Here is a 26,778-nt window from a genome sequence, read left to right as displayed (position 1 = left end):
GCCTAGGTAGATGCCATAGGCTTCTTCTTCGTGGATTGCTGCGGGCCGCCGCCTGGGTCTTCTTAATGCAGGCTACTGTCACTGCTCTCAGCGCGTCCCGGGTCAGCTGGAAGAGTTCCTTCGGGCTCCCGCAGGCTCCCTCGGCTCGGCTCGCTCCCGATGACACGCCTCTGATGACGCTGGAGCCACGCCGGCACGAGCTCCCGCGAGACCCACGCCAAGCACCGCCCGGCAGTGCACGACGAGCTCCGGAGCAAGGCGACCGGGGCCGCCACGTCACGCACAGAATCCAGGTAGGAACCCAGGCTAAACGCCACCTCCACCAGCGGGGAGATTCACTTGCATGGAGGGAGAGCAAGGGGAGGCTAGGAGCGGGCGTCCAGCGTTCACACTCTCTCACTCACTCACTCCCACATCCGACCACGCCCCCTCGATTTAGATATTTAGTTGGACCCCACTGATAATACGGAGTCCAGTTCTGGAGACCTCACTTAAAAAAAGATATTAATATGATAGAATGAGTCCAGAGGCAGAAAAAAAATAGTGAAAGATATCGGGAGGGACTTCAGAAACCTAATGTACAGCCTTAAGGAAATGGGGAGACAATGAAAACCTTTAATACAAGAAGGGGTAATTAAGTTTCAGGAGGAAAGTATTTTTAATACAAAGCTAAGATCAAGAACATGGGAATATGACTTCAAACTAACAGGAAGAAAGTATTATATTTTACATGAGAGAGTGTTTAATGCTTTGAGTACACTTCCAGCACAGGTAGTGAGTTAGTCAACAGTAATTGGATTGAATCATGCTCGTAATAAACATAGATCTATATTCAGACCAAAAAAAAAAAAATATATATATATATATATATATATATAAATGTGTGTGTGCGTGCGCGCGCACACACTCCGGTCCATATATATTTGGACACAGGCACAATTGTAATTCTTTTGGCTCTGTATGTCACCAGAATAATATTAAAACAAAACAATCCAAATTAATGCTCATGTAACTGGACAAATGAATATAATCATAAATGTTTATTTTTAATATTTTGAGAATACTTTACCGCCAATGACTGCCTTAAGTCTGGAACCCATGGACATTACCAGAGACTGGGGTTCCTCCTTTCTGGTGCTTTGCCAGGCTCTAACTGCAGCTGTCTTCATTTGTTCTTTGTTTGTGGGTCTTTCTGCCTTTTAGTTTTGCCTTCAGCAAGTGAAATGCATGCTTAATTGGGTTGAGATCAGGTAATTGACTCGGCCAATGCAGAATATTCCACTTTTTTTCCTTCAAAAGCTCCTTGGTTGCTTTTGCAGTGTGTTTTGGATCATTGTCCACCTGTACTGTCAAGCACTGTCCAATACATTTTTTTGCTGCATTCGGCTGAATCTGGGCTGACAGTATCCCTCTAAACACTGCAGAATTCATCCAGCTGCTTCTGTTTTTTGCAACGTCCTCAATAAACACCAATCACCGGGTGCCACTGGAAGCCATGCCATCACACTGCCTCCACCATGTTTTACAGATGAGGTTGTGTGCTTTGGATCAAGCCTTCTCTACGCTTTTTTTTTTTTTTTTTCTTTCTTCCCATCATTCTGATACAGATTAATCTTAGTTTCATCCGTCCAACGAATGCTTTTCCAAAACTGGTCTGACTTTTTTGGAAAAGTCTAATCTGGCTTTTCTATTTTTTCAGGCTTATGAATGGTTTGTACCTTGTGGTGAACCCTCTATATTTGCTCTCATGAAGTCTTCTTTTGATTGTGGACTTTGACAATGATACGCCCACCTCCTGGAGAGTGTCCTTCACTTGTCTGGATGTTGCAAATGTGTTTTTTTTTTCTTTACCATAGAGAGGATCTGCGATCATCCACCACTATTGTCTTCCGTGGACATCCATAAAAAAATGTTCCTGAGCACACCTGTGCATTCTTCTTTCCTCAGAATGTACCAAACTGTTGATTTGGCCACTCCTAATGTTGCTACTATCTCTCTGATGGATATGTTTCGTTATTGCGCTATCCTGTTTCACTCGTGGACAGATCATTTAAACACACAATGTAGGTTCACAGCAGTAGATTCCGACTGCAAATACACTTATGCTGGTCATATACAATATGAAAAATCGGGCGAACCCAATTTCGAAAAATGAACGTACGGCCGCGAGCGCAAACGATGGTGCCATCATGTAATAACCGATAAATCGTTCAGTGGGCATAAATAAATTTTTTATGTTTTACTTATACCTAGTGCAGGCAGGTCGGACCGGAAACATATTAACCTTTTCAATTTATCTTTCGGCAGGAAATTTCCAAACTTGTCCTTTTTTTTTTCGGCTCAAAAACGTCCAAACGATTATCGATTTTGTGCCCATTAACTGGCCGAAAAAAAACGAACGAATGCTCTAATGACTGAATTTTGGCCGATTTCCGTATAGTGTATGGCCAGCATTAGCATCAACTCCAGACCTTTTACCTGCTTGATTGACGAAGAAATAACAAAGGAGTAGCCCACACCTGGTCATGAAACCACTTTTGATTCAAGTGTCCAGTTACTTTTGGTTCCTTGCTAAGGGGGGGGGGGGGGGGGTGGCTTTTCTTAAGAGCTGTAATTCCCAAACCCCTCCTCTGATTTGGATGTACATACCCTCAAATTAAACCTGAGGATGTGCACTTTCAGCCCATATCTAGTATATAACTATAGCTTGAATTGGGGAAAAAAAAAATTGTGCTTGTGTCCAAATATATATGGACGTGTATATGTGTGTGTGTGTGTGTGTGTGTGTATGTATATATATATATATATGTATATATATATATATATATATATATATATATATATATATATATATATATATATATATACACATACGCACATTGGGGAAAAAATGGGGCAGGGGCAGAATTGATCGATCATGTATTCTTTTTCTGCCTCATTCTTCTATGTTTTTGTGTGTGCTTTTTTTGTGACAAGGTGATTTGTAATGTATTTTTTTATTCTGCTCTGAGTAGGGGAAAGGTTATCTTCTGAACTCCTTTTCTGATTACCTGTTACACTCTGCTTCCTTTTACAGATAACATCATATTTCTGAGTGATACGCGAGAGAAGCCATGATGTACCTTTGGCCCTCTGTCCTCCCTTGTATGTTGAGCTCTGGTCTTGGCAATGTGTATTTTAATTTAACGTTATCTTTGTACTTTCTTCAGGAGAATAAAATCTTATTTGCTAAGAAATGCTGTGTCTGTGTTAGGGTTTGTACAGTGAGACATGTCTACATTTATATCGGGGAGATATATAAACGGGCTCTTACTCACTGGACAGTACCATAGCTGCACCACCTTCTACTTGTCAGGGACTCTGGGGGTCAGGACAGGGTTTTATTATTTATACAATGTAACATGTTATACACTGCTTTGTAAAATATTGTGAATGGCACTGGTGACAGGGACATTAGTTACTTCAGAAGCATCTACCCATTGGGAGGAAATGAGTGATACAGGACCAAAAAGACACAGAGAAGATGGCAGCACCAGCATAACCTGATGAGGGACATCTTTGATCAGTCGTTGCTGGAGGATGGTGGATACAATTCTATTTTAAATTAGAACTCTGGGAAGGCTAGGGACACGCAAATATTAAAAAAAATTTCAAACCGTAAATAAGCTTTAATCCTTTTGCTTCTGCTCCCTGGGTGCATTCAGGGTTGTACACTCGCAAGGATGTCAGATTAGGAGCAGTGGCTGTGTCCATGCAGCTGCTGCCTTCAAATTGACAGCAATGGGACTGCCTGAACAGGGATGCATGGAACACCTGTCCCTATGTGGGTAAACAGGGCCCTACATGAGGCTATGCTGGTTAAAGTGTTGCTCTAGGATAGTGATGGCGAACCTTGGCACCCCAGATGTTTTGGAACTACATTTCCCATGATGATCTCTGCAGTGTAGTGGCACATCATGGGAAATGTAGTTCAAAAACAACTGAGGTGCCAAAGTTCGCCATCACTGCCCTAGGACAATTATAGGTACTGTAATTGTTTTTTGTTTTTCATTTTGAGGTTTTACATATTTAGTATCGAATTACTCAACACAACCTCATTTATATTTTACTAAAGCATGAAGTGATATATTGTGTTTGCGCACGCTAATATTATTTAGGTATATCTTTTCTGAGAATGTTGATGCGATAAGCAATAGCACAATTATCATGTGACATATAAAAAAATAAAAATAAAAAAAAAACCTCTGAGGGGTCTCTTTTTTGACAATATACAATAGGTGTTCTTCAGCTGGAAACAAAAAAATTAAGTCAGCAGCTACAAATAGTGTAGCTGCTGACTTTTAGTAATGGGACACTTACCTGTCCAGGTTTCCATTATGGTCCTCACCTGAGCCAGGTTTTCACTGGTCTTCAGGTCCAGACGTGGGCATATTTGGTTTGGGAAGCTGGCTGTGACTGCTTGCAGCTTCACAGCCAGCTTCCCACTGCACATGTGCAAGCCACGCTGCACTTTGTGAATGGTCCTGCAGCTTTCTGGGACCGGTGGTGTGTCCCAAATGCCTGCGGGGGGAAGGAGGAGAGCGCCAAACTTCTGCTCGGATTTGTATATTGTGCATTTACTTACATTGGTACAAGGCTAAATCGATTTATCCTTGTACCTATGTACAGTGGATCCGAAAAGTATTCATAATGCTTCACGTCTTCCACAGTTTGTATTTTTATAGCCTTATTTCAAGAAGGATTAAATTCATTAAGTTCTACAAACAATACATCATAACGTGAAAGAAGTATTTTTTTTTTTTTTTTAATCTTTGCAAATTTATTAAAGTGTAACTCCACTTTTGTTGAGAAAAAAACATTCCGATCCAGTTCAACCTGAGTGAGGTGTCCATAATTGTCCTAGTCAGAGCCCAGACTTGAACATCTCTGGAGAGATCAGAAAATGGCTGTGCACCAATGCTCCCCATCCAACCTGATGGAGCTTGAGTGGTCCTGCAAAGAAGAATAGGAGAAATTGCCCAAAAATAGGCGTGCCAAGCTTGTAACATCATACTCAAAAAGACTTGAGGCTGTAATTGGTGCCAAAGCTGCTTCAACAAATTATTGAGCAAAGACTGTAATACTTATGTACATGGGATATTTTTTGTTTTTTTATTTATAATAAATTTGCAAAGATTTCAAATAAACGTCTTTCACGTTGTCATTATGGGGTATTGTTTGTAGAATTTTGAGAAAAATAATGAATTTAATAAATTTTGGAATAAGGCTGTAACATAACAAAATGTGGAAAAAGTGAAGTGCTGTGAATACTTTCCAGATGCACTGTAAGTAGCTGCACAAATACTTATGACAATAAATCTGCGGGTTGTAGTATAGAATGCTTGCTTATCTCTTACATGGCTTATTGCACATAATGGAGTGGAGGTACAAACAGTGAATCCCTGCTGATGTACCCTCGAGTTCCTGAAGTGCCAATAAACAACCTGTTGCTGTGATATGCCATATGGTTCCAAGCAATGGCTGCTGCTCATTAGGGGAGCATTGGCACCGACCCCCCCCAATCCATGCACCTGGCCCCTAACCTACATGCAGGGTGCTGGACGCATGGATTCCAATTGTTGTTTTTTTTGTTTTGTTTTTAAGCACATGATTAGGAGGCTCTAATTGGCTTCAAAAAGGATGGGCTTGGGGTGCAGAGCACTGTGCCTTTAGCCCACCCTGTTGTGTGACATTAGCGAATTAATCTTTGCTAATGTCTTCCTGTTTCTCCTTCCGGGCCAATCAGGAAGCGGGCCCCCAATGGCCTGGAGTCCAAACACCTGATTGGCCAGGAGGAGAAGCGACGTCTGAGACACGGAGGATACTGAGGGGGGAAGCCGCAGATGTGACATGCATGGGGTAAGTGAAGGGCTGAAGGGGAGACCTGGTGGGCCAGAGGGCAAGCCAGGGATGGGTGGGGGGTCTGGGTATGGTGAGCGGTGGCGAGCTTGAGCATGGGGGGGAGGGTTAGTGTGGGGTGGCGTGCTGGAGCAACGGGGGGAAGGCTGTGGTCAGGTCTGTCTGCCACCCACCCCGACCGATGGAGCACCAGCCACCACTGCTTCCAAGGCTGTGGATGGATGATTACTGATGGCATGCTATTATAAGACCACCTATCCTATGGGGTCTTATCGCTTGGTAAGAGGTTGCAGTTTACGGTGGTGTTGAATTCACAACGCTGCTTATTATCATTCACAAGTGGAAACATATGACAAGGTTTGCAATTGTGGTGGAACCCTCCTACACATAACTAGTTGTTTAATTTGGACATTTGCATGTAGGTGGTGGATTCTCATCTTGGATCTATGTTTATTGATGTATTCATTGGTATTTTTGTGTCACTTTGGAATAGCGGTGTCACCCTCAGAATTTTCTTTTTTTTTTTCAATTGTAATTGGATTTATGATGTCGGTACACATCACATTTATTTTTATAATGTTATGATCCTTTGTATTGGGTTACGTATAACTAAGACACATTTAGATTAGTAATACAGTGAAGTGAGTGTTGTCATCCTAGAACAAGAAGTGTTATTCTTGGGGTCACCAGGTTTGAAAATAAAGGGAAAAGAGCCTGCAAAAGAAAATATATGGTAAACTGCAATAAATTACAGTTTTGTTTGTGGGTTTAGACTCTGCAAATACGGCACCATTTTGTTAATTAAAATATTTGTCGATACAAAGCCTTTTTTCTTAGTTTTAAATAGAGTTGGGGGAGGTTTACAACCCCTGCTCGGTTTATACCGCTATGTGCGGGGCTCCATTCCTCTCGCCCACTTCCTGTCCAGGATATAACATTTCTCTAGAGAGTGAGCGCAACTCTCCAACAGCAAAGAGGACAGAAATAACTACTTTTTTTTCTGGAGAAGAACTAGAACCCCGGTCAGATTTTTTTTCCATCTGTGTTCCCATTGCAGATTTTCCCTTACTTCCTGTCTGGTGAACCATTTTCAGCAGGACAAGAAGTGAAGGCATATCTTTCTAATAGAGCCTCAGAAGTAATAAACCAGAGCTAGAAGAGTAAAAAAGCTCTACACAGGCACCTGATAAACCCCCAGTGGACATAGACATACACAGAAAACATTTTGTATTTTCCTAAAGAATAATGGGGTTCTGTGACCTTTCTTGACCAAGATATTGCAGAGTGATGTTCATTAAATTCCGCACGCAGCTGTAACATTTGTTATGTGTTGAGAGTTCCTCTATGCTGCGGGTATCCAGTCTGTCTATTAAACATTTTTGTGTCGAGGTTCTGCAGAAATTCAAATAAGGGTGTTTAATAAACCATAATTGTCTGGGTGCGGAGAGACAGGATGTTTGTGCAGCATGTTTGCTGGAAATGAATTACGGTCACAGCGGTTAAAATGTCAGTGGCTCGGGTTTATGGTACAGCGCTCGGGCTGCAGTACAGACCTGAATAATGGACTTTCTGATCTTTTTTTAAAATTGCAATTAAGCTGAAAATTCATCTGGTCATATCTTGCCTTCATTGGTTCATCAACATGCTAATGTAATTTTTAATTAAAACCTTTCTGTTTTCGTTATAGACCTTTATTTTAGACCCCATGATGTCTGTATGCTTCTCTATGCAATGTAAGCAGAATATGACTGGTGGGAGGGACAGATGGCTTCCTGAGCTAGCAGACCACCCTAGATAATGCCCACATGTTATCCTGAGCCTTGATGAAAAGCCTTCTGTGTGCAGTAGCCCCCCTAATACTTACCTGAGCCACATCTCTGTCCAGCAATGTCCACGAGTGTCTCGGGCATCTGAGACTCTCCCTCCTGATTGTCTGAGACACAATAGCAGCACCATTTGTTCCTGCTGCTGTCAATCAAAGTCAGTAAGCCAATCAGGAGATAGATGGGGTGAGGCCAGATCAAGGCTCTGTGTTTGAATAGACATATGGAGCTGTGACTCGGCTCGGGTGCCCCCATAGCAAGCTGCTTGCTGTGGGGGCACTCAACAGGAGGCAGGGGCCAGGAGCACAGAAAAGGGACCTGAGAAGAGAAGGATCTGGGCTGCCCTGTGAAAAACCATTGCACATTCCATAAAAATAACAATCACTTTAAAATACCTGAAATCCAATGGATAAAAAGGGATGAGTCAGGGAATGTTAAGCTGGGTTAGATGATGCTGGTCCTCCAGCCAGGAAATGAGATGGGCTCTATCTGACTTGCTGCAGCTTGTGAGAAGCTCACAGTGTTCACTGAATCAGAGTGACCGTTTTCAGTACAGAGGAAAAGCCTGTACAGCTATGCTATATTGAAGGGAAGGGTGGAGTTCAGGTTTAAAAAACAGATGAAAAGTGAGAGCAAAATACAGCTGGAAGTGGAGTTGCATTTTGATCTTCGCAGGCCTGGACTAGATAAACTGGAAAAGGTCCCTTGAAATTCTCTATATCGTGGGCACAGTCATCGCTAGACCTGAGTCCTGGGCCAGGGACACTGCTGACGGAAGCAAAAGCTCAACTGCAGGGAGTCCACATGCAATAGTGTTGACTAACAAATTATGTTCATCTTGTGTGTGAGTATGATTTTTCTTTTTCTTTTTTGAAACAGAAATGTTCTTTTATCTGGCAGTTTATTTGCTCCACCCTGCAATTCTTTGAAGCACCATTTTCAGCTTGTACTCTAATGCCCTGTACACGCAATTTGAAAATCGAACGACTGATCGAAATGGAGAGGTTACTTAAGTGACGAACATTCTCATACGACGGAATAAAAAAACAGAAGTGATGTCACATGTTGTAGTGTATTTCTATAGTATTTTCGGATGACAACTGTACTGATTAAATGAAAATCGTACGTGCTGGTATTGTACGAGAAAAAATGTTTGTGTTTGTCCGATCTAATATCGGATGAACTGTCGTGATCGACTCTCAAACTCTGTACTAACATTCTGATTATCGTACCATCGCTTCAAAAGCGGTATTTTTCATCTGATTTTTAGATCGTGTGTACGGGCTATGTGGCTGGAGCAGTGCACATAACATCGTGGCAATGTGCACTGACCATGCATGTGAAGATCCATGCAGTTGTCTGCCTGTCGTTGATTTGAACAAGCTGTCTGTGCCTGTATGGACAACCTGTGCCTCCTGGACCTGCAAACAGGGCCCCTGTACATAGGTGTACTGATCAGTAATCTGTGTGAATGGGGCCTACATATCCCATTATACCCTGCTCTCATGTTGTGCAATGCATGTGCATGCTGCCGTCCGTCAGTTATGCTGTGGATGGCGCTATCAGCTAAGCAGCTTGCTGATAGGTATTGGAGGTCGTTTCATTTATGCATTGGCACATACTCTCACAGTGTACTTCAAGAATGTTTTGAGGAGGGTGGCTATGCTAGCCCTATAGGGAGTCCTTGTAGGGCTAGTGTAGCCACCAGTATAAATAAGTGTTGTAGGGACACACTTTATGTAGAATAATTTATATAGAAACACACACACACACACACACACACACACACACACACTATTTGTACACAGAGAAGGTAATTTCAGTCATATATATTTTTTGTAAATGTACAGGTTTAGTTACACATTAGTCAAATATCTAATTGAGGTTTAGATAAGTAAAAAAAATAAAAATAAATGACAACATTAAACAACTATTTCTACCTCTTTATCAAACTATGATTCTCTAAATCACTCTCCATTTATGAAAGTCAGCCGGTTTGGCATGGATGATGATTGATGAGAAATGTTATGTTGTTCTGGATGACTCATTACCCATAAATAAAACATGCAGACACTGTGGATTAAGTAATCACTGATTACTTTGATCATTTATTGCCATAATTAAAGCAGATTTTTCACTAAATTTGCAATTTGGCATGAATACATTTGTGACATATCACAATATACAGCAACAATATAATTTTTCAAAAACGTTCACCTTTTTATTGTTAAAAAGCCCTAAACTCCAATCCAATGGTATTACCTAGTCTGAGATAATGTCATCAGTTTGCTGAGGTCAAACCTTAACTCTTTCAATTTGTATGCAATTGGGCAGACCCTTGCACTATATAGTTGAAGGTATGGCCAGCTTAAAGGGGCATTCCAGCCAATACATTTTTTGGGTAGCTGCTGACTTTTAATAAGGACACTTGCCTGTCCAGCGATCCCACAATGTCGGCTGCCCCGAGGCCAATCCGTCCATCGGATTGGCTGCCAGTGCCTCCATCTTAACGAAGGGAAACCGGCAGTGGAGCCTTGCGGCTTCACTGCCCGTTTCCTACTGCGCATGCGTGAGTCACGTGGCACTTTGTGAATGGCCGCTTTGTTTTCTAGGACACATACATATCCCAGAAGGCAACGGGGCTGCTCAATGAAGAGGAGGAAGAGCTGCGGAATAGGAAGAGGCAGATTAGGAAGACTGCCTAGCAACAGTGGTTTCAGGTAAGTGAAATTATTTTTTTTTTTTTTTTTTTTTTTTTTTAAGATTATTAATGCTTTTTTTTTTTTTTTTAATCGGTGGTCCTCCACTTTAACTTCGCAGCAAGTCACAAGTTGAGAGGCTGCAGATCTGAGCTGACATCTCAGTCCAGGAAGTAGATGGTGATCCCTAAATGATGCCCGAACAAAGATAGTAACATCCTTCTGGGGAGAAAAGGGAGATGAAGGCATTGCCAGGGAGAGTACTGTGATCCTTGTGACCGGTAATACATATCTTACACTTGCACACTGCAGTGTATTTCATGAACTTAAACCGCTTTGGGTAAAGCCCTACAGTACACCTAAATAGTGACTATGGTGGCAGAGGTCAGTACTGGAACACCATGCTGCTATCACAGGACTATTGACACTGACATGTGAGGATTTCCTGGTTTCAGATTGGGACTAGACTGCTGAATAATCGACTGAAGTCATGTTGTCCAGTACTTGACAGGTTTACAGTTCCCTCCAGGGAAGCTTCTGAAGAATTTATAAAAGGCAAAAACAAACCAAACCCCTTCTACACCTTTAAACTTCATACACACAGAGCTTTCTCTGAGCATCAGAACTGCTGGCAGGAAAACATGGCTGAAAAAACGTGTTTATGTGCACTTAAGTGCGTCTGCATTTACTAGTGATTTTTGGAAAATAACCGCCTTCACACTCCGAAATACCCACAATGCATAAAAATAGTTCATTATTAATTTTGCGAGTCTTTTTTTGAGAATAAAGAAAGCACTGTGTTAAGCGGGGAACTGTCTTTCCTGGCTGCATTCAAAATTAATCCAGTGATGAACAAGAAGATTGAGGAAATACTCCTGACGATGTTGCAGATGATCAGAAGACAGAGAGAATTGCATGAGAGGACCAAAGTTTGCCGTTACTGGACTCGTCCGTTGATGTCTCGGCACACATCTTTGGGATACTTTGCTAACTTTTATATTCAGCTATGCAATTATCCCAACAAGTTCTTCAACTTTCCAAAGATGTCTGTAGGCACCTTAGACGATCTTCTGAAGTCGTGCCTGGATGAGAATGAGCGTGTCACCTGAGAAACACCTGCTGATAACACTTGTTTTTTTACTTTGTTTAATCTCTCTTAATGAGTTTATAGGTATAAGAAGACACAGTAACAAATTGTAAGTCAACAAAATACAAACATATCAAAGGAACACCGATAAATCCAAGCCCACAAATACACTATATTACCAAAAGCATTGCTACGCCTGCCTTTACACGCACATGAACTTTAATGGTGTCTTAGTCTTAGTCCCCAGGGTTCAATATTAAGTTGGCCCACCCTTTGCAGCTATAACAGCTTCAACTCTTCTGGGAAGGCTGTCCATAAGGTTTAGGAGTGTGTCTATGGGAATGTTTGACCATTCTTCCAGAAGCACATTTGTGAGGTCAGGCACTGATGGGGATGAGAAGGCTTGGCTCACAGTCTCCTCTCTAATTCATCCCAAAGGTGTTCTATTGGGTTGGGGTAAGGGCTCTGTGCAGGCAGTCAAGTTCCTCCACTCCAAACTCGCTCATCCATGTCTTTATGGACCTTGCTTTGTGCATTGGTGCACAGTCATGTTGGAACAGGAAGGGACCATCCCCAAACTGTTTCCCCCCCTCCACCAAATGATTTGGACCAGTGCACAAAGCAAGGTCCATAAAGACATGGATGAGTGAGTTCGGAGTGGAGGAACTTGACTGGCCTGCACAGAGCCCTTACTTCAACCCGATAGAACACCTTTGGGATAAATTAGAGAGGAGACTGTGAGCCAGGCCTTCCCATCCCCATCAGTGCCTGACCTCACAAATGAGCTTCTGGAAGAATGGTCAAACATTCCGATAGACACAATCCTAAATCTTATGGGCAGCCATCCCAGAAGACTTGAAGCTGTAATAGCTGCAAAGGGTGGACCAACTCTGCGAACAAGGCCTTCTCGTCCACATCAATGCCTGACCTCACAAATGCACTTGTGGAAGAATGGTTAAACATTCTCATAGACACACTCCTAAACCTTATGGGAATTGTTTTTGCATAACATTTTAAATGCTTTTTTTTTTTTAGCCCTTTTTTTATATTTGTTTTCCTTTTTCTTTTTTCTATATGGTAAATTTTTTTTATATGGTCCGTTTTGTTGATGATAATTTTTTATCCTGCACCATTCTGATGGGTGTGAGCACTGTGACAAACTTGACCAGGGAAACCTGCTTGGTGCTGTGGGAGGATTTACATATTGTTATGGGAAGAAGTAGATGATCAATTTTGGGAAAAGACTGAATTACATAGGCCCCCTGGACAGAAAACACGTTCAAGTCCGGTTCCTGCTATCTCATTTATAAGAAATACTTTTCTATAGTACTCTTGTGATTGGTGGATGCTCACATGTGCTTTATAAGTGTTGACATGGGAGCCTACGGGACTGAGGGGGATGCCAGAATCTTTCCTACAGGAGGGGGTGGAGACAAGACCAGTCACCCTACACAAGGAGAGAGAGCTGCAGTGACCGGTCTTTACTACAGGAAGCTCTCTCTTGCACAGAGGTAAAGTTTCACACTGGATTACTGCACAGATCTGGAAGAAATGCACAAATCGCACCAAGATTCAAGTAAGAATATACATGACTAATGTATTTAGACATTATTTGTTTATGCTGGAGTTCTGCTTTAAATGATCTTACAGTCTTGCCCTATAACACATCGATAATGACTTAAGCTCCCTGTCGCAGATGTCATCATAAGGAGATGTACTCTGGATTGTATTCAAAGGAGTTACCTTTGTTCCTTGTTCACAGTGTTTGCCAAGGAAGTCTTCATACGTCAAATCTGAGCAAACTTTGCTGGGAGGAGCGGCGTTATCCATCACGGGGAGTATCTGAGTTTTACTATTACGTGAGAAGCTTTACATAGAAGTTGGGCCTCTTCCAGCTGTCAGTGAAATGTTTCCTGAATGCCAACACAAAGCCCTAACCAACCTGGAGCCTCCTGATGTTCTAGAATAGCTACATTGTATTACAACAAAAATACTTTAAAGTAGCAGGGCAGGCTAAAATAATCTGTTTAAAAAATTGCCTCCCCACTGCTTTTTTTACATGCTGCATATGGTTTGTAAGAATTTTCAGTATAAATACCTTTTTTTTTTTTTCCTCACTCCTTTATTTCCAAAAGTGCAGTACAGAGGTCACTCATGACATCTTCAACCATATGATCAAGTTGAGGATACACCATACAATAACACAGGTTGTATCTATGATCATAAAGCACAATCAAAGAAGTTATAGCAATCGTGCACCAAAACTCACTGAAAAACTTGTAGAGCCTGTCACCCTGTACACCAGGGCACATGGTAGCCTCTGCTGCCATCTGTCCCCCAGCACTTTAACCACCTTCAGACCGGACCATTTTGCTGGTAAATGACCAGAGGTCTTTTTACAATTTGGCACTGCGCTGCTTTAACTGGTAATTGCGCGGTCATGCAATGTTGTACCCAAACAAAATTTGCGTCCTTTTCTTCCCACAAATAGAGCTTTCTTTTGATGGTATTTGATTGCATCTGCGATTTTTATTTTTTGCGATATAAACGTAAAAAGACCGCAAATTTTGAAAAAAAATGATATTTTCTACTTTTTGTTATTAGAAAAATCCAATAAACTCAATTTTAGTCATACATTTAGGCCAAAATGTATTCAGCCACATGTCTTTGGTAAAAAACAAGTCAAAAATTGTATATTTATTGGTTTGCGCAAAAGTTGTCACATCTACAAACTAAGGTACGTTTTCTGGAATTTACGCAGCTTTTAGTTTACGACTGCCTATCTCATTTCTTGAGGTGCTAAAATGGCAGGGCAGTACAAAACCCCCCCAAATGACCCCATTTTGGAAAGTAGACACCCTAAGGAAATTGATAAGTGGCATGTTGAGCCCATTGAATATTTTATTTTTTTGCCTCAAGCGATTGAATGACAAAAAAAAAATTTTTTTTTTTTTTTACACAAAGTTGTCACTAAATGATATATTGCTCACACATGCTATGGGCATATGTGAAATGACACCCCAAAATAAATTCTGCTGCTTCTCCTGAGTACGGGGATACCACATATGTGGGACTTTTTGGGAGCCTAGCCGCGTACGGGGCCCCGAAAACCAAGCACCGCCTTCAGGCTTTCTAAGGGCGTTACAGTTTTGAAGGCCATAAAATGCCAAGATGGCACAAACCCCCCCCCAAATGACCCCATTTTGGAAAGTAGACACCCCTAAATTTAGGGGTACACTAGTGAGACTAGGTAATAAATGGCGGGTGCCCTGAAACTATAAAAAAAAATAACTAACCAACCAGCGTCACCTGTAACAGTTATATGGTGATCACTGGTGAAAGGGTTAACTAGGGGGCAATCAGGGGGCTTTATGCGGTAGTATATGGGGGTCCCTGGCGCTATAAAAAGCTGCGGCGAACCTAAATACCTACGTGCCTAACTAGCGTCACCTGTGACACTAATACAGTGATCAGAAAAACGATCGCTTATTAGGCTGGGTTCACACTGGAGCGATGTGGGAACGCCACGAATGCGCGGCGGGTTCCCGCATCACATGCCTCCCGGCGGCAGTTCACACTGCCCTATGCGAACTGCTGGGAGTGTCAGTGAAATGTTAATGACACCCCCAGATCAGTTCGCATATCGCAGTGCGATCTGAAAACTCGGATCGCATGGTGTGAACACCCATGCGATCCGATTCTGCTGCGGACCAAAAAAAGGGTCCCGTGCGAGTTTGCGGCGGGTGCGGCGGGTGCGACACGAATTCAGCCATACTATCTGTATACTATCTGTATGGCTGAACTCGAATCGCACAGAGATCGGATGTGATTTGCACTGCAGTGCGGTGCGAATCACATCCGTTCTCATAAACCGCTGCAATGTGAACCCAGCCTTAGTGACACTGGCGACGGGGGGTGATCACGGGGTTAAACCTTTATTGGGGGGGTTAGGGGGGTACCTTAGAACTAAAGGGGGCTAACCCTAACTGCCCTAACAGTTATTACAGTCACAAATGACACCCGCCGGGTGATCAGGGGGTTAAACCTTTATTAGGTAATAAATGGCGGGTGCCCTGAAACTATAAAAAAATAACTAACCAACCAGCGTCACCTGTAACAGTTATATGGTGATCACTGGTGAAAGGGTTAACTAGGGGGAAATCAGGGGGCTTTATGCGGTAGTATATGGGGGTCCCTGGCGCTATAAAAAGCTGCGGTGAACCTAAATACCTACCTGCCTAACTAGCGTCACCTGTGACACTAATACAGCGATCAGAAAAATGATCGCTTATTAGGCTGGGTTCACACTGGAGCGATGCAGGAACGCCATGAATCCGCGGCGGGTTCCCGCATCGCATGCCTCCCGGCGGCAGTTCACACTGCCCTATGCGAACTGCTGGGAGTGTCAGTGAAATGTTAATGACACCCCCAGATCAGTTCGCATATCGCAGTGCGATCTGCAAACTCGGATCGCATGGTGTGAACACCCATGCGATCCGATTCTGCTGCGGGCCAAAAAAAGGGTCCCGTGCGAATTTGCGGCGGGTGCGGCGGGTGCGACACGAATTCAGCCATACTATCTGTATGGCTGAACTCGAATCGCACAGAGATCGGATGTGATTTGCACTGCAGTGCGGTGCGAATCACATTCGTTCTCATAAACCGCTGCAATGTGAACCCAGCCTTAGTGACACTGGCGAGGGGGGGTGATCACGGGGTTAAACCTTTATTGGGGGGGTTAGGGGGGCACATTAGAACTAAAGGGGGCTAACCCTAACTGCCCTAACAGTTATTACAGTCACAAATGACACCAATGCAAAAAAAAAAAAAAGCAATTGGTGTCACTGTGACTGGGGGGGCAGGGGTAATTGGGGGGTGATCGGGGGGTAAAGGGGGGGGTGTGAGTGTGCCTGGCATGTTCTACTGTGTAGTGTAGTGCTTGTGCAACTCACCGATGCTCTCTCCTCGGTGCCGGAACGAAAAATACCGACACGGAGGAGAGAATACATCACTTCCTCTCCTGTGTTTACATTACAGGAGAGGAAGTGATGTCACGGGACATTTTCATTCGTCGGGAGCGATCGCGAGGGGGTGGCCATGAATGAATGGCCGTCCCCTCGTCCGGGATCGCTCCCGAACGAATACCGAACGCCGCAGGCACCGGGCGGGGGCCCGATCGGGCCCCCGACCCGCGTGCAGGCAAGGACGTACATGTAAGCCCTTATGCCTGCCCGTGCCATTCTGTCGACGTACATCGTCGTGCGGCGGTCGGCAAGTGGTTAAACTTCAAACCTCAAGAAGCCGAGCACGCTCAACAATCAGTTTCACAAAGAGTTGAATTTACCAGGGATGCATAAGCATCTGAGTATACATAGTCATGCCAGCAGCACCATTTATTTCAATAGTTTTTTTACGTGCCCCACTCTATTGGATCAAGGCCTCCATCTTGTTGATTTCCATAATACTCATCAGCACACAGTGACCATTGGTGCTTGTTGTTGTTTCCAGGAGATTGGGATGCAACTTTTCGCTGCATCAACAATAGTACAATGGAGTGTCTATTGGTCTATAGATCTCACAGATGCCGTCGTGATGAAGCAGAAAGAAGGCCAGATCCCAAGGGATCTTGTAGTCCATACATTTCTGGATTATACACCAGGACTTTGTCCAAAAGTGAAGTTTATGACATGACCAGCAAAATGCTGGTCTCCTCTCCGCACCTCCATGTTACTGTGCAATGGGGAACATCCTGTGAACCAATTCTGTGTATAGTACCATTGCTTCAAGAGTTTAAAGCCTGACTATTGATACCTAGAGCAAATGGATGTCTTAGCCCTTGTACACACGGTCGGACATTCCGACAAAATTTGTCGGATTTTGTCCGAAACTGGTGTTGCATACACACGGTCGGACAAAGTTGTCGGAAAATCTGATCGTTCGGACCGTGATGACGTTATTTAGTTACGACGGGACTACGTTCAGGCTAGTAGCCAATAGCTTTGGTCTAGGAATTTGATCTGAGCATGCATGGCACTTTGTCCGATCGGAATTCTCTACAAACGATCGGACAAAGTCCAATCGGATCATGTTGTCGGAAAATTTTTATATCCAGCTCTCAAACTTTGTTGGTCGGTCATTCCAACGGAAAAAGTCAGATGAAGCCCACACGCGGTCGGATTATCCGACAACACGGTCTGATCGGACATTTTCCGTCGGAATGTCCGACAGTGTGTACAAGGGCTTATAGGTAAAAAGCAGGATCCTCTCAATCTGTTTGTTGTTGATGGTAATGCCCATGATCAGTTTGCCATTTAGAGATGTAAGGAAATTTGAACTCCTCGGGAGGAGAAATAAGTAGGCGATAAGTCAGTGAACTGTATGACAGCCTTCAAGAAAGAATACGAAATGTGTCCTGGTAGATCCTTTAAGAAATATAGCCGATGAGGCATAATATTGATCTTGATTATATTATATCTGCCACACTAAGAAAATGTGTGGAAACATTAGCTCAAAAACTTCCTCTATGTGGCTTGGGAGGTAAGTGTCCAAGTATCTAAGATGGAATGTTGCCCACTTAAAGGGGAAGGTAACCTTGGGTGATTGGCCATGGAGGAAAGCAGAGAAATGTTCAAGGCTTCGTATTTGTGATTATTGATACATTGGGCCCCATAAGAGTTTAGTTCAGATAGGAGATTTGGTAGGGAGATACGTGGATTCATAAGAAAAAAAGGTCAACGGCATATGCTGTGACTTTCAGAGGAAAGGGTGTCCCTAAACACGGTCCTATTATGTCCAGATGGTTTCCAATCCTATGGAAGAAAGGTTCTGTCATGTCCAATTCATAATCAGGAATGGAGAGAGATGGCAATTTACTTTGACATGTACAGACGGTTGAAAGTAAATGGCAGTTATCCAGCGCATCATCCGTTCCCTATTACATTTCTTTTCAGCATTGGTAGATAGAATTAGGAGGGAAATCTTGTAATTGCTTTTGTAAATCTTCCGAATGGTCACATTACAGCAAAGCTTTGGGATAATCACTTTATTATAAATAGTTTTAATTTAAGTGCACATGACATAAGTTTTATACCATATATGAGTTTTTCACACCATCTACAGCAAAGGTATTGAATTCAAATTTAAGAAGGTCTGTCAGTGAGAGACCTCATGTTTGTGCTGTGACTCCATATATACTGTATAGAGAAATTTTATGTCTATCAAAAAAATTAGCAATGTACAATTTGCCGTTTTAATAGTATATATTGTTAATTTTTCAGTGTGCTTCCCTACATCAGGTGTCTCTATTACAGTGGCCCCTTACATCAAGTGTAATTTTCAGTGTGCCCCGTAAATCAGGAGTCCCCAACCAAGTACCTCCTTACATCAGGTTTCCCATCAGAGTAACCCCTTCAATGAGGTTTTCCCATCAGAATGCCCCCTTACAACAGGTGTCCCTGTCAGAATACCCCCTTACATCAGGCGTCCCTATCGGAATACCCCCTTGCATCAGGTGTCCCTATCAAAGTGCCTCCTTACATAAGGTGTCCCTATCAGAGTGCCCCTTACATCAGGTGACCCCACCAGAGTCCCGGCTTACAATAGGTGACCCCATCTCAGTGCCCCCTTACATCAAGTGCCCCTTAAATCAGGTTTCCCCATTAGAGTGTCCCCTTACATCAGGTGTCTCTATCAGAATGACCCCTTACGCAGCCATGGGGTTGCAGCTAGTAACAAACAATCCGACATATCACCCCACTGCGAGACTTCATACATCACTTTCAGAGACAATGAACAGTCTTTTGTGAGTTTTGTTTTTGTTGTTTTATTGGGGGGCACAACTTGGATAGGAATATGGGATGTCCATAGGATAAGTTATTGTCATCATATTTTTAGGATTTGAATACATTCTGATCAAGTTAGAGCCAGAAGAATGTAATGTGCATATTGAATTAAGTATGAATCTCCTCCTGGATCCCCATGCAGACTGTTACTCCTCCTCTGCTCAATCTCAGCAAACTATTCCATCTAAGCCCCTGTACACACAGTCGGACATTCTGCCAACCAAATCCGTTGGATTTTGTACGACGGATTGTGTCTGAAACTGTTGCATACACAAGGTCGGACCAAGTTGTCGGAAAATCCAATCATTCAGAACGTGATGACGTTATTTCGTTATGACGGGACTACGTTCAGGCTAGTAGCCAATAGCTTTGGTGTAGGAATTTGATCTGAGCATGCGTGGCACTTCGTCCGATCGGAATTCTCTACACATGATCGGAGTATGTCCGATCAGACCAGTTTGTCAGAAAATATTTCCAACAAGTTGGAAAATTGGGTCCGACGGATATTCCGTCTGATGCATACCACACACAGTCGGATTATCCGACAACACGGTCCGATAGGACACAGTCCGACGGATTCTCCGACCGTGTGTACAAGGGCTAAGAGTTCTTTTACCATCACCGTGTGAAGGACAGAGACATCACTAATGACCGTGTAAAAGCAATGTTCTTAGATCTCTTTTACCTCCTGCCCAAAACTTGTTTCCTCCTGCACAGACTTGTAGTTACTAACTGAAGTATTACACATCCTCTTCTATCAGGTAGTAGGGGCCCACTCTGAATAAGCCTCTATACTGGCTTTGGTTGCTCGCTACCACTAAGCCTGAGGCCTGCAGAACCTCTCCCCGGAGGTCTAGTGGGTTTAAAAGCGTGTCTTCTAGGAAAATGGACTACTGTTCCCAGCTAGCCCATCTTGCAAATCATGAGCCCGCAGGCTACATTGACTTGACACAGATCCCCACAGTCTCTTTTCTGATTCAGGACTCCCCATCATCTACCGTGTGTTTGACGAAGACTCTGCTAACGACCGCGTGATAGCAGAGTTCCCTCACAGACTCCTTGGCACTTCCAGCCCTCCACTGTGGTAACACTCACGACCTTCCACAGTCTTTGATGAGGAACTTTGACTGGACCATGCGTACTGATAGCTTCACCTGCCCTTCTGCTCCAGGTGTTCCTTGCCATCCAACCTTGTGGTAGCAGAGACATTGCCAATGGCCTTGTAGAGGCAGTGTTCCCTTACAGTTTTCCTTGGGCCTCCTCCTGTGATCGGCGCACCCCTATGGGAATGGCCTCCTGCTTCTGCCTAACATGCCATTCCTCACTTCACTCAGCTGACTTCTCCCTCCAGTGGCATATCACCTCGGCTTATATATGAGGCCCACCCCCTGCCAATACTGATTGGGGATTGGTCAGGGCTCAGACACAAGCTGCCGGCCACTCCAGTTCTAGGCCCAGCCCCTCTTCCAGAATATTCTCCTCAGAAGCAGGGGAGGCGCCTCAAAACTGAAGTGCAGGTGGTCACACCCACTGCTACTCTGACCACTCCCAGCCCCCAGATAAAAACAGACCGTCCTAGCTTGCAGCATAAGCCTGCCTAAATTTGCCTGTGCTGCATAACCTAGTAAAATAAACCTTACTAGCACCTACCTATTGGTAGAGGATGCTACATTTACATCAGGTATCCCTATCAGAGTGCCCCCATTACAACGTGTCTCTATCAAAGTGCACCCTTACATCAAGTGTAATTTTTAGTGTGTCCCCTTACATCAGGAGCCCCCACCAGAATGCCCCCTACATCAGGTGTCACCATTAGAGTGACTTCTTGCATCAGAAACCCTCACCAGAATGTCCCCTACATCAGGTGTCCCCATCAGAGGGTCCCCTTACATCAGATGTCACAATCAATGTTCCCCTATCAGAGTGCCCTCTTACATCGGGTGGGTCCATCAGGGTACCGCTAGGCAGAGTAGTCTGTAGGTCTGGACAGAATAAGTTCAATTTACATCCTCTTTTGATGCTGTAGACAGGGCAAACATGTGACACCATTGGTTGTTAGGACGCTGGCGGTTCAAACAACCAGTCACTGTAGAGAAAGGGGAAAACTAGCCCTCTGGCAGTTTAGAAAGAACTGTTACTCCCTCAGGACCATGCTCCACCATTTAAGGATGCCTGATCTACAGAATTATATGCACAGCACATGCTTGGCACTTTTTTGTGCCTGTATTGAATGCAGACGAAGTAATAGTATACCTTATTGTTCATATCCTTCCTAATAACTAATTTGAAAGAAATAAAGGTATGTACACTGAGATTTCTTACAAACCACATGCAGCATGTAGAAGAGCAATGGGCAGGAGACATTTTAAATGTGGGTTATTTTAGCTTTTCCTTCTACTTTAAAACCACTTCCCGCCCAATGTACGTCATATGACATCCTGGACTTTGAGTGTGGATATCTGAATGATGCCTGCAGCTACAGGCATCATCTAGATATCATATTTTTCAGCCAGAGATTCTGTGCACCATAACAATCATAGTGGCAGTTCAGCCACTTGATTGTTCTTACAGGTGGCAGGAGTGGACACCCCCCCCCCCCTCCTGCGATCGGCGAGCCAAAAGTTGAGCGTAGAGATTTCTTGTGACCAGATGATCCTCGGAGGCCCAGGCGTGACGTTATGACATCATGTCCACGCCGCTGGAAGTAAGTAATGCAGGGGACGCGGCTGAAAAGGCCGAGACAGTTTATTTTTTTTTTATCTCTCCATAAATAGGACCTGTCACGCACTATTCCTATTACAAGGAATGTTTACATTCCTTGTAATAGGAATAAAAGTGATCCAAAGATTAAAGTGAAAGTGTAAAAAAAAAGTAAAATAAAGAATAACATTTTTTTTTTTAAAGCGCCCCTGTGACCGCATACTCGCACACAGAAGCGAACCCATACATAAGTTGCACCCACATATGAATAAACAGTGTTCAAATCACACATGTGAGGCATCGCCGCATGCGTTACAGCAAGAGTAACACTCTTTTAGGCCAAGACCTCCTCTGTAACTCTAAACTGGTAACCTGTAAGAAATTTTAAAGTATCGCCTATGGAGATTTTTAAGTACCAAAGTTTTCGTGCCATTCCACGAGCGTGCACAATTTTAACCACTTCAGCCTCGGAGGGTTTGGCTGGCCAAAGACCAGAGCACTTTTTTGCGATTTGGACTGCGTCATTTTAACTGACAATTGCGCGGTCGTGCGGCATGGCTCCCAAACAAAATTGATGTCCTTTTTTTCCCACAAATAGAGCTTTCTTTTGGTGGTATTTTATCACCTCTGCGGTTTTTCTTTTTTGCGCTATAAACAAAAAAAGAGCTTCAATTTTGAAAAAAAGGCAATATTTTTTACTTTTTGCTATAAAAATATATATAAAAATTTTTTTTTCCCTCAGTTTAGGTCGATACGTATTCTTCTACATGTTTTTGGTAAAAAGATCGCAATAAGCATTTATTGATTGGTTTGCGCAAAAGTTATGGCGTCTACAAAATAGGGCATAGTTTATGGCATTTTTATTAATCTTATTTTTATTTTTATTTTTTTTACTAGTAATGGCGGTGATCAGCGTTTTGTATCGTGACTGTGACGTTACGGCGGACATATCGAACACTTTTGACAAATTTTTTGGACTATTGGCATTAATCCAGAGATCGATGCTATAAAATTGCATTGATTACTGTAAAAATGTCACTGGCAGTGAAGGGGTTAACCAAGAGGTGGTGCTGTAGGGGTTAAGTGTGTCCTAGGGAGTGATTCTAACTGTAAGGGGGATTGGCTAGCTGTGACACATCACTGATCACCTCTCCCGATTACAGGGAGCTGTGATCATTGACAGTGTCACTAGGCAGAACGGGGACATGCTTGTTTATATTAGTCCGCAGGATCCGCGGTCGGACTCATGGAGCTCGTGGTGGGCACGTGCGCCTGCTATGCAAGCCTCGCGAGATCACGTAATATAACATAATTTTGCGCAGCGGAGCCACCCTGCCACAGTAAAACTGTGGCAGTTGGTCCGCAAGCAGTTAAAGTGGGATATGTTCGATATATATTTACTCGGCGTAACATCGTTTAATTTGTGAAACTGTTTTTTTTTCAAAAAAAATGCGTTTGAAAAATTGCTGCACAAATATTGTATGACATAAAAAGTTGCAACAACTGCCATTTTTCCCTCTGGTCTCTGCTAAAAAAACATATATAATGTTTGGGGGTTCTGAGTAATTTTCTAGAAGAGCGAAGTGCCAGAATTGGACCAGATGGGAAGCGGTTAAAGGCCATTAAAAGCACAAAACGGGGGAAACAAGAAACCTTTGCATATAAACCAACTCCAGGAACACGCCTGCTAACAAGGTTGTCTTTTGTTCTACTATCTCAAAGTAAATGTAAATCCAATCATTAACATCTTCTATGGGTGTTACCATGTTGGCCCCTTCCTGCCCAGCCTCATCATCCTTTTAACTGGGTTTTTAAACCTGGAGGGTTGGGATGGTCTGGCTGATCACACCTCTGTGATTGGCTGTTGCATGATTGGAACCTGGATCTGCCAGCTTTCGATCATTACTAAAGACCAGGAGCTGTCTTTGACACCTTGATCACTGTGCTGGAAGTGTGCCGTGAGCCCGCTCTCAACACAAAAACCTCTGCAGCCCGTGAACGCATATGTACAGCATGTGGGCGTTAAAGCCCACCCTCTGTCACTGTACATGAGCCTTATTTGGGTGGCAAGAACTTAATGTTTTAAAATATTTTCAATATTTGTAAATGTGAAACTGTCATGACCACTTTCAGACCGGACCATTCTGCTGGCTTAAGACCAGACCACTTTTTGCGATTCGGCACTGCGTCACTTTAACTGACAATTGCGTGGTCATGCGACGTGGCTCTCAAACAAAATCAACGTCCTTTTTTTCCCACACACAGAGCTTTTTGGTGGTATTTGATCACCCCTGCGGTTTTTATTTTTTGCGCTATAAACAAAAATAGAGCGACAATTTTTACTTTTTGTTATAATAAATATCCCCCAAAAATATATATAAAAAAAAAATTTCCCTCATTTTAGGCTGATACATATTCTACATATTTTTGGTAAAAAAAAAATCGCAATAAGCGATTATTGATTGGTTTGCGCAAAAATTATAGCGTTTACAAAATAGGGGATAGTTTTATGGCATTTATATTAATAATTTTTTTTTACTAGTAATGGCGGCGATCAGCGATTTTTATTGTGACTGCGACATTGTGGCGGACACATCGGACATTTTTGACACATTTTTGGGACCATTGTCATTTATACAGCAATCAATGCTATACAAATGCATTGATTCCTGTGTAAATTACACGGGCAGTGATGGGGTTAACCAAGGGGGTGGCAGTATAGGGGTTAAGTGTTCCTAGGGGCATGTTACTAACTGTGGGGGGCTGGGCTTTGTGTTAGTGAACACTGATCTCTGCTCCAATCACATGGAGCAGAGATCAGCGTCACTTGTTGCTAGGCAGAACGGGGAGATGCTGTTCACAACGGCATCTCCCCATTCAGCCGCCCTGTGAGACTATCACGGGTATCCCTGCGGCGAACGAGTCCACTGGACCCGTGACCGGACTCACGGGGGTTTAGACCGGCGTGCACGCGATGGCAGGGCGGCATTTAAAAATGGACGTACCTGCCCGTGCCATTCTGCCGGCGTACATCGGCGTGCGCCGGTCGGGAACTGGTTAAAAATATCTAGTGCTGCTGCCATGAAGGTCTTTGTTCAGACGCGTCTAATTATGGTGGCAATGCTCTGTCCCTGTCTCTTATTTGTGCTTCCCTGTTGTCACCCTGTCACATGGGCTTCCCGAGGGAGACTATAAGGGGCTGTTTTAACACATTTTACACAGGCATGATCAACTGATGTCACCAGCAGGAAACCTGCCTGAGAAAAGCCATGCAGCCATCGCTGGATTGCATGTAGACAGAAGGTGAGATCTGTGGGACAGTGGCGGTGCATCCATTAAAAGCACACAGGTGCTATCCTCTCTGTGTAGAATGGATAGATTCATGCGTAGCACCTGAATTCCAGCGGCAGAGGTGTTTTTTTAAGCACCTGATTAGAGCCATAGGCTCTAATAGGCTTCAAAAAATGGTGGACTTGGCTTACCCGTAACCAGGATGGGATAAGTGCAGACAGCGAGCGCGGGGGTGGGGGGGGGGGGGTTACAGTGGCTGCATATGATGGGCACAAAGGCTGCATATGATGGGCACAGGCTACATATGATGTGCACAGTGGCTGCAGTTTATGGGGCACAGTGAGGTTGCAATTGATGTTTTTTTTTAATTTGTTTGTGACCCCCCAAAAAAAAGTTTGAGCACCAGCTGCCACTGCTGTGGGATATCAGCAGCACTGCAACAAAATATGAAAAAAATTAAAATATTATTTTGTGATTTCAGTCAAAGTTGTGTGAATTTTGTGTAAAGAAATAAAAAGCCCAACTACATGAAAGTAAAAATCCTCCCTTGCATGTGGTAAATGCTCACTTACAGGATGGAAAAAAGCAGTTTTACTTATTCAATCCCAATGCTTAATCTACATACAATGCCCTCCTCTACTACCCTATGCTCCAGTGGTGGACAGTCCCTCTATGTCCTCACATTTAATGGAGGGCTATGGAACCTGCATAGGTCTTGATGACATCAGAAGACCTGTAAACACCAAATTATAGGGAAGAAGAAGCTACAGTGCTGGCCTTACAGCACTGCAAAAGCGGAGGATCAGGTAAGTAAGTCAGCAGGTGTAGTATTTATAGCTGCTGGCTTTTAATAATTTTTTTCCAGTGGACTCCCTCTTTAAACACAAAAACAAAAAATGTAATATATTGCAGCTTACCTACCTTATATGTGGTGGCTGCATTCATTTTCTTGAAGCTGTAGTAAACCTCAACCAAAAAATTTAATTAAAAAAAGGACCCCTGCAAGTTAATGGAATCATGTGCTAGTATGCATACTAGCACATTATGAAAGACATACCTGTAAAACGGATCCCTCCAGTGGCACTGCTAACGGGAATTCTATTACCACCCGGTCTTTCTTCTGGGTTCATTGGCTGATCGATGATGTCTCTCCCGCAATTGCAACACAGAATTTTTTAATAGATGGCGCACCTATCCCTCTCTTCTTCTCCATAACATAGATGGGAGGGGATCTGTAGTCCTCACATATAAGTGAGAACAACAGAGCTGATAACAATGCAGCACAGGAACCTTTTCTTATACTTTTTGCAAATGCTTGTATGCTATAATGGTATTTATGATAGCACCGCCACATATACAAGTACAATGGCACATAGCCATTCCTGTTCATAGCAAGCTACAGTACCCGGGCTACCTGGGTGGAGGAAATATGGCTGCAG

The 26,778-nt window shown here is 43.3% G+C and overlaps 1 protein-coding gene across 2 annotated transcripts in view; it reads left to right on the top strand.

Moving 5' to 3' along the window:
- LOC143960537 (single-stranded DNA-binding protein 1-A, mitochondrial-like) overlaps positions 1–3,236 on the top strand; it is a 47,260-nt gene extending 44,024 nt beyond the window's left edge. For both annotated transcript variants that reach the window (XM_077469240.1, XM_077469241.1), the window contains exon 7: positions 3,077–3,236. In XM_077469240.1, coding sequence (XP_077325366.1) covers positions 3,077–3,117 — 41 coding nt within the window. In that variant the 3' untranslated portion in view covers positions 3,118–3,236. The remainder of the gene's footprint in view (positions 1–3,076) is intronic.
- Positions 3,237–26,778: the final 23,542 nt, after the last annotated feature.

Source organism: Lithobates pipiens, unplaced genomic scaffold (genome assembly GCF_037356315.1).
Source record: "Lithobates pipiens isolate NorthernLeopardFrog02 unplaced genomic scaffold, aLitPip1_a1.2 Scaffold_8, whole genome shotgun sequence".
NCBI lineage: Eukaryota > Metazoa > Chordata > Amphibia > Anura > Ranidae > Lithobates > Lithobates pipiens.
Note: the sequence above shows the minus strand (reverse complement) of the source record. Positions and strands in the feature narration are given on the sequence as shown.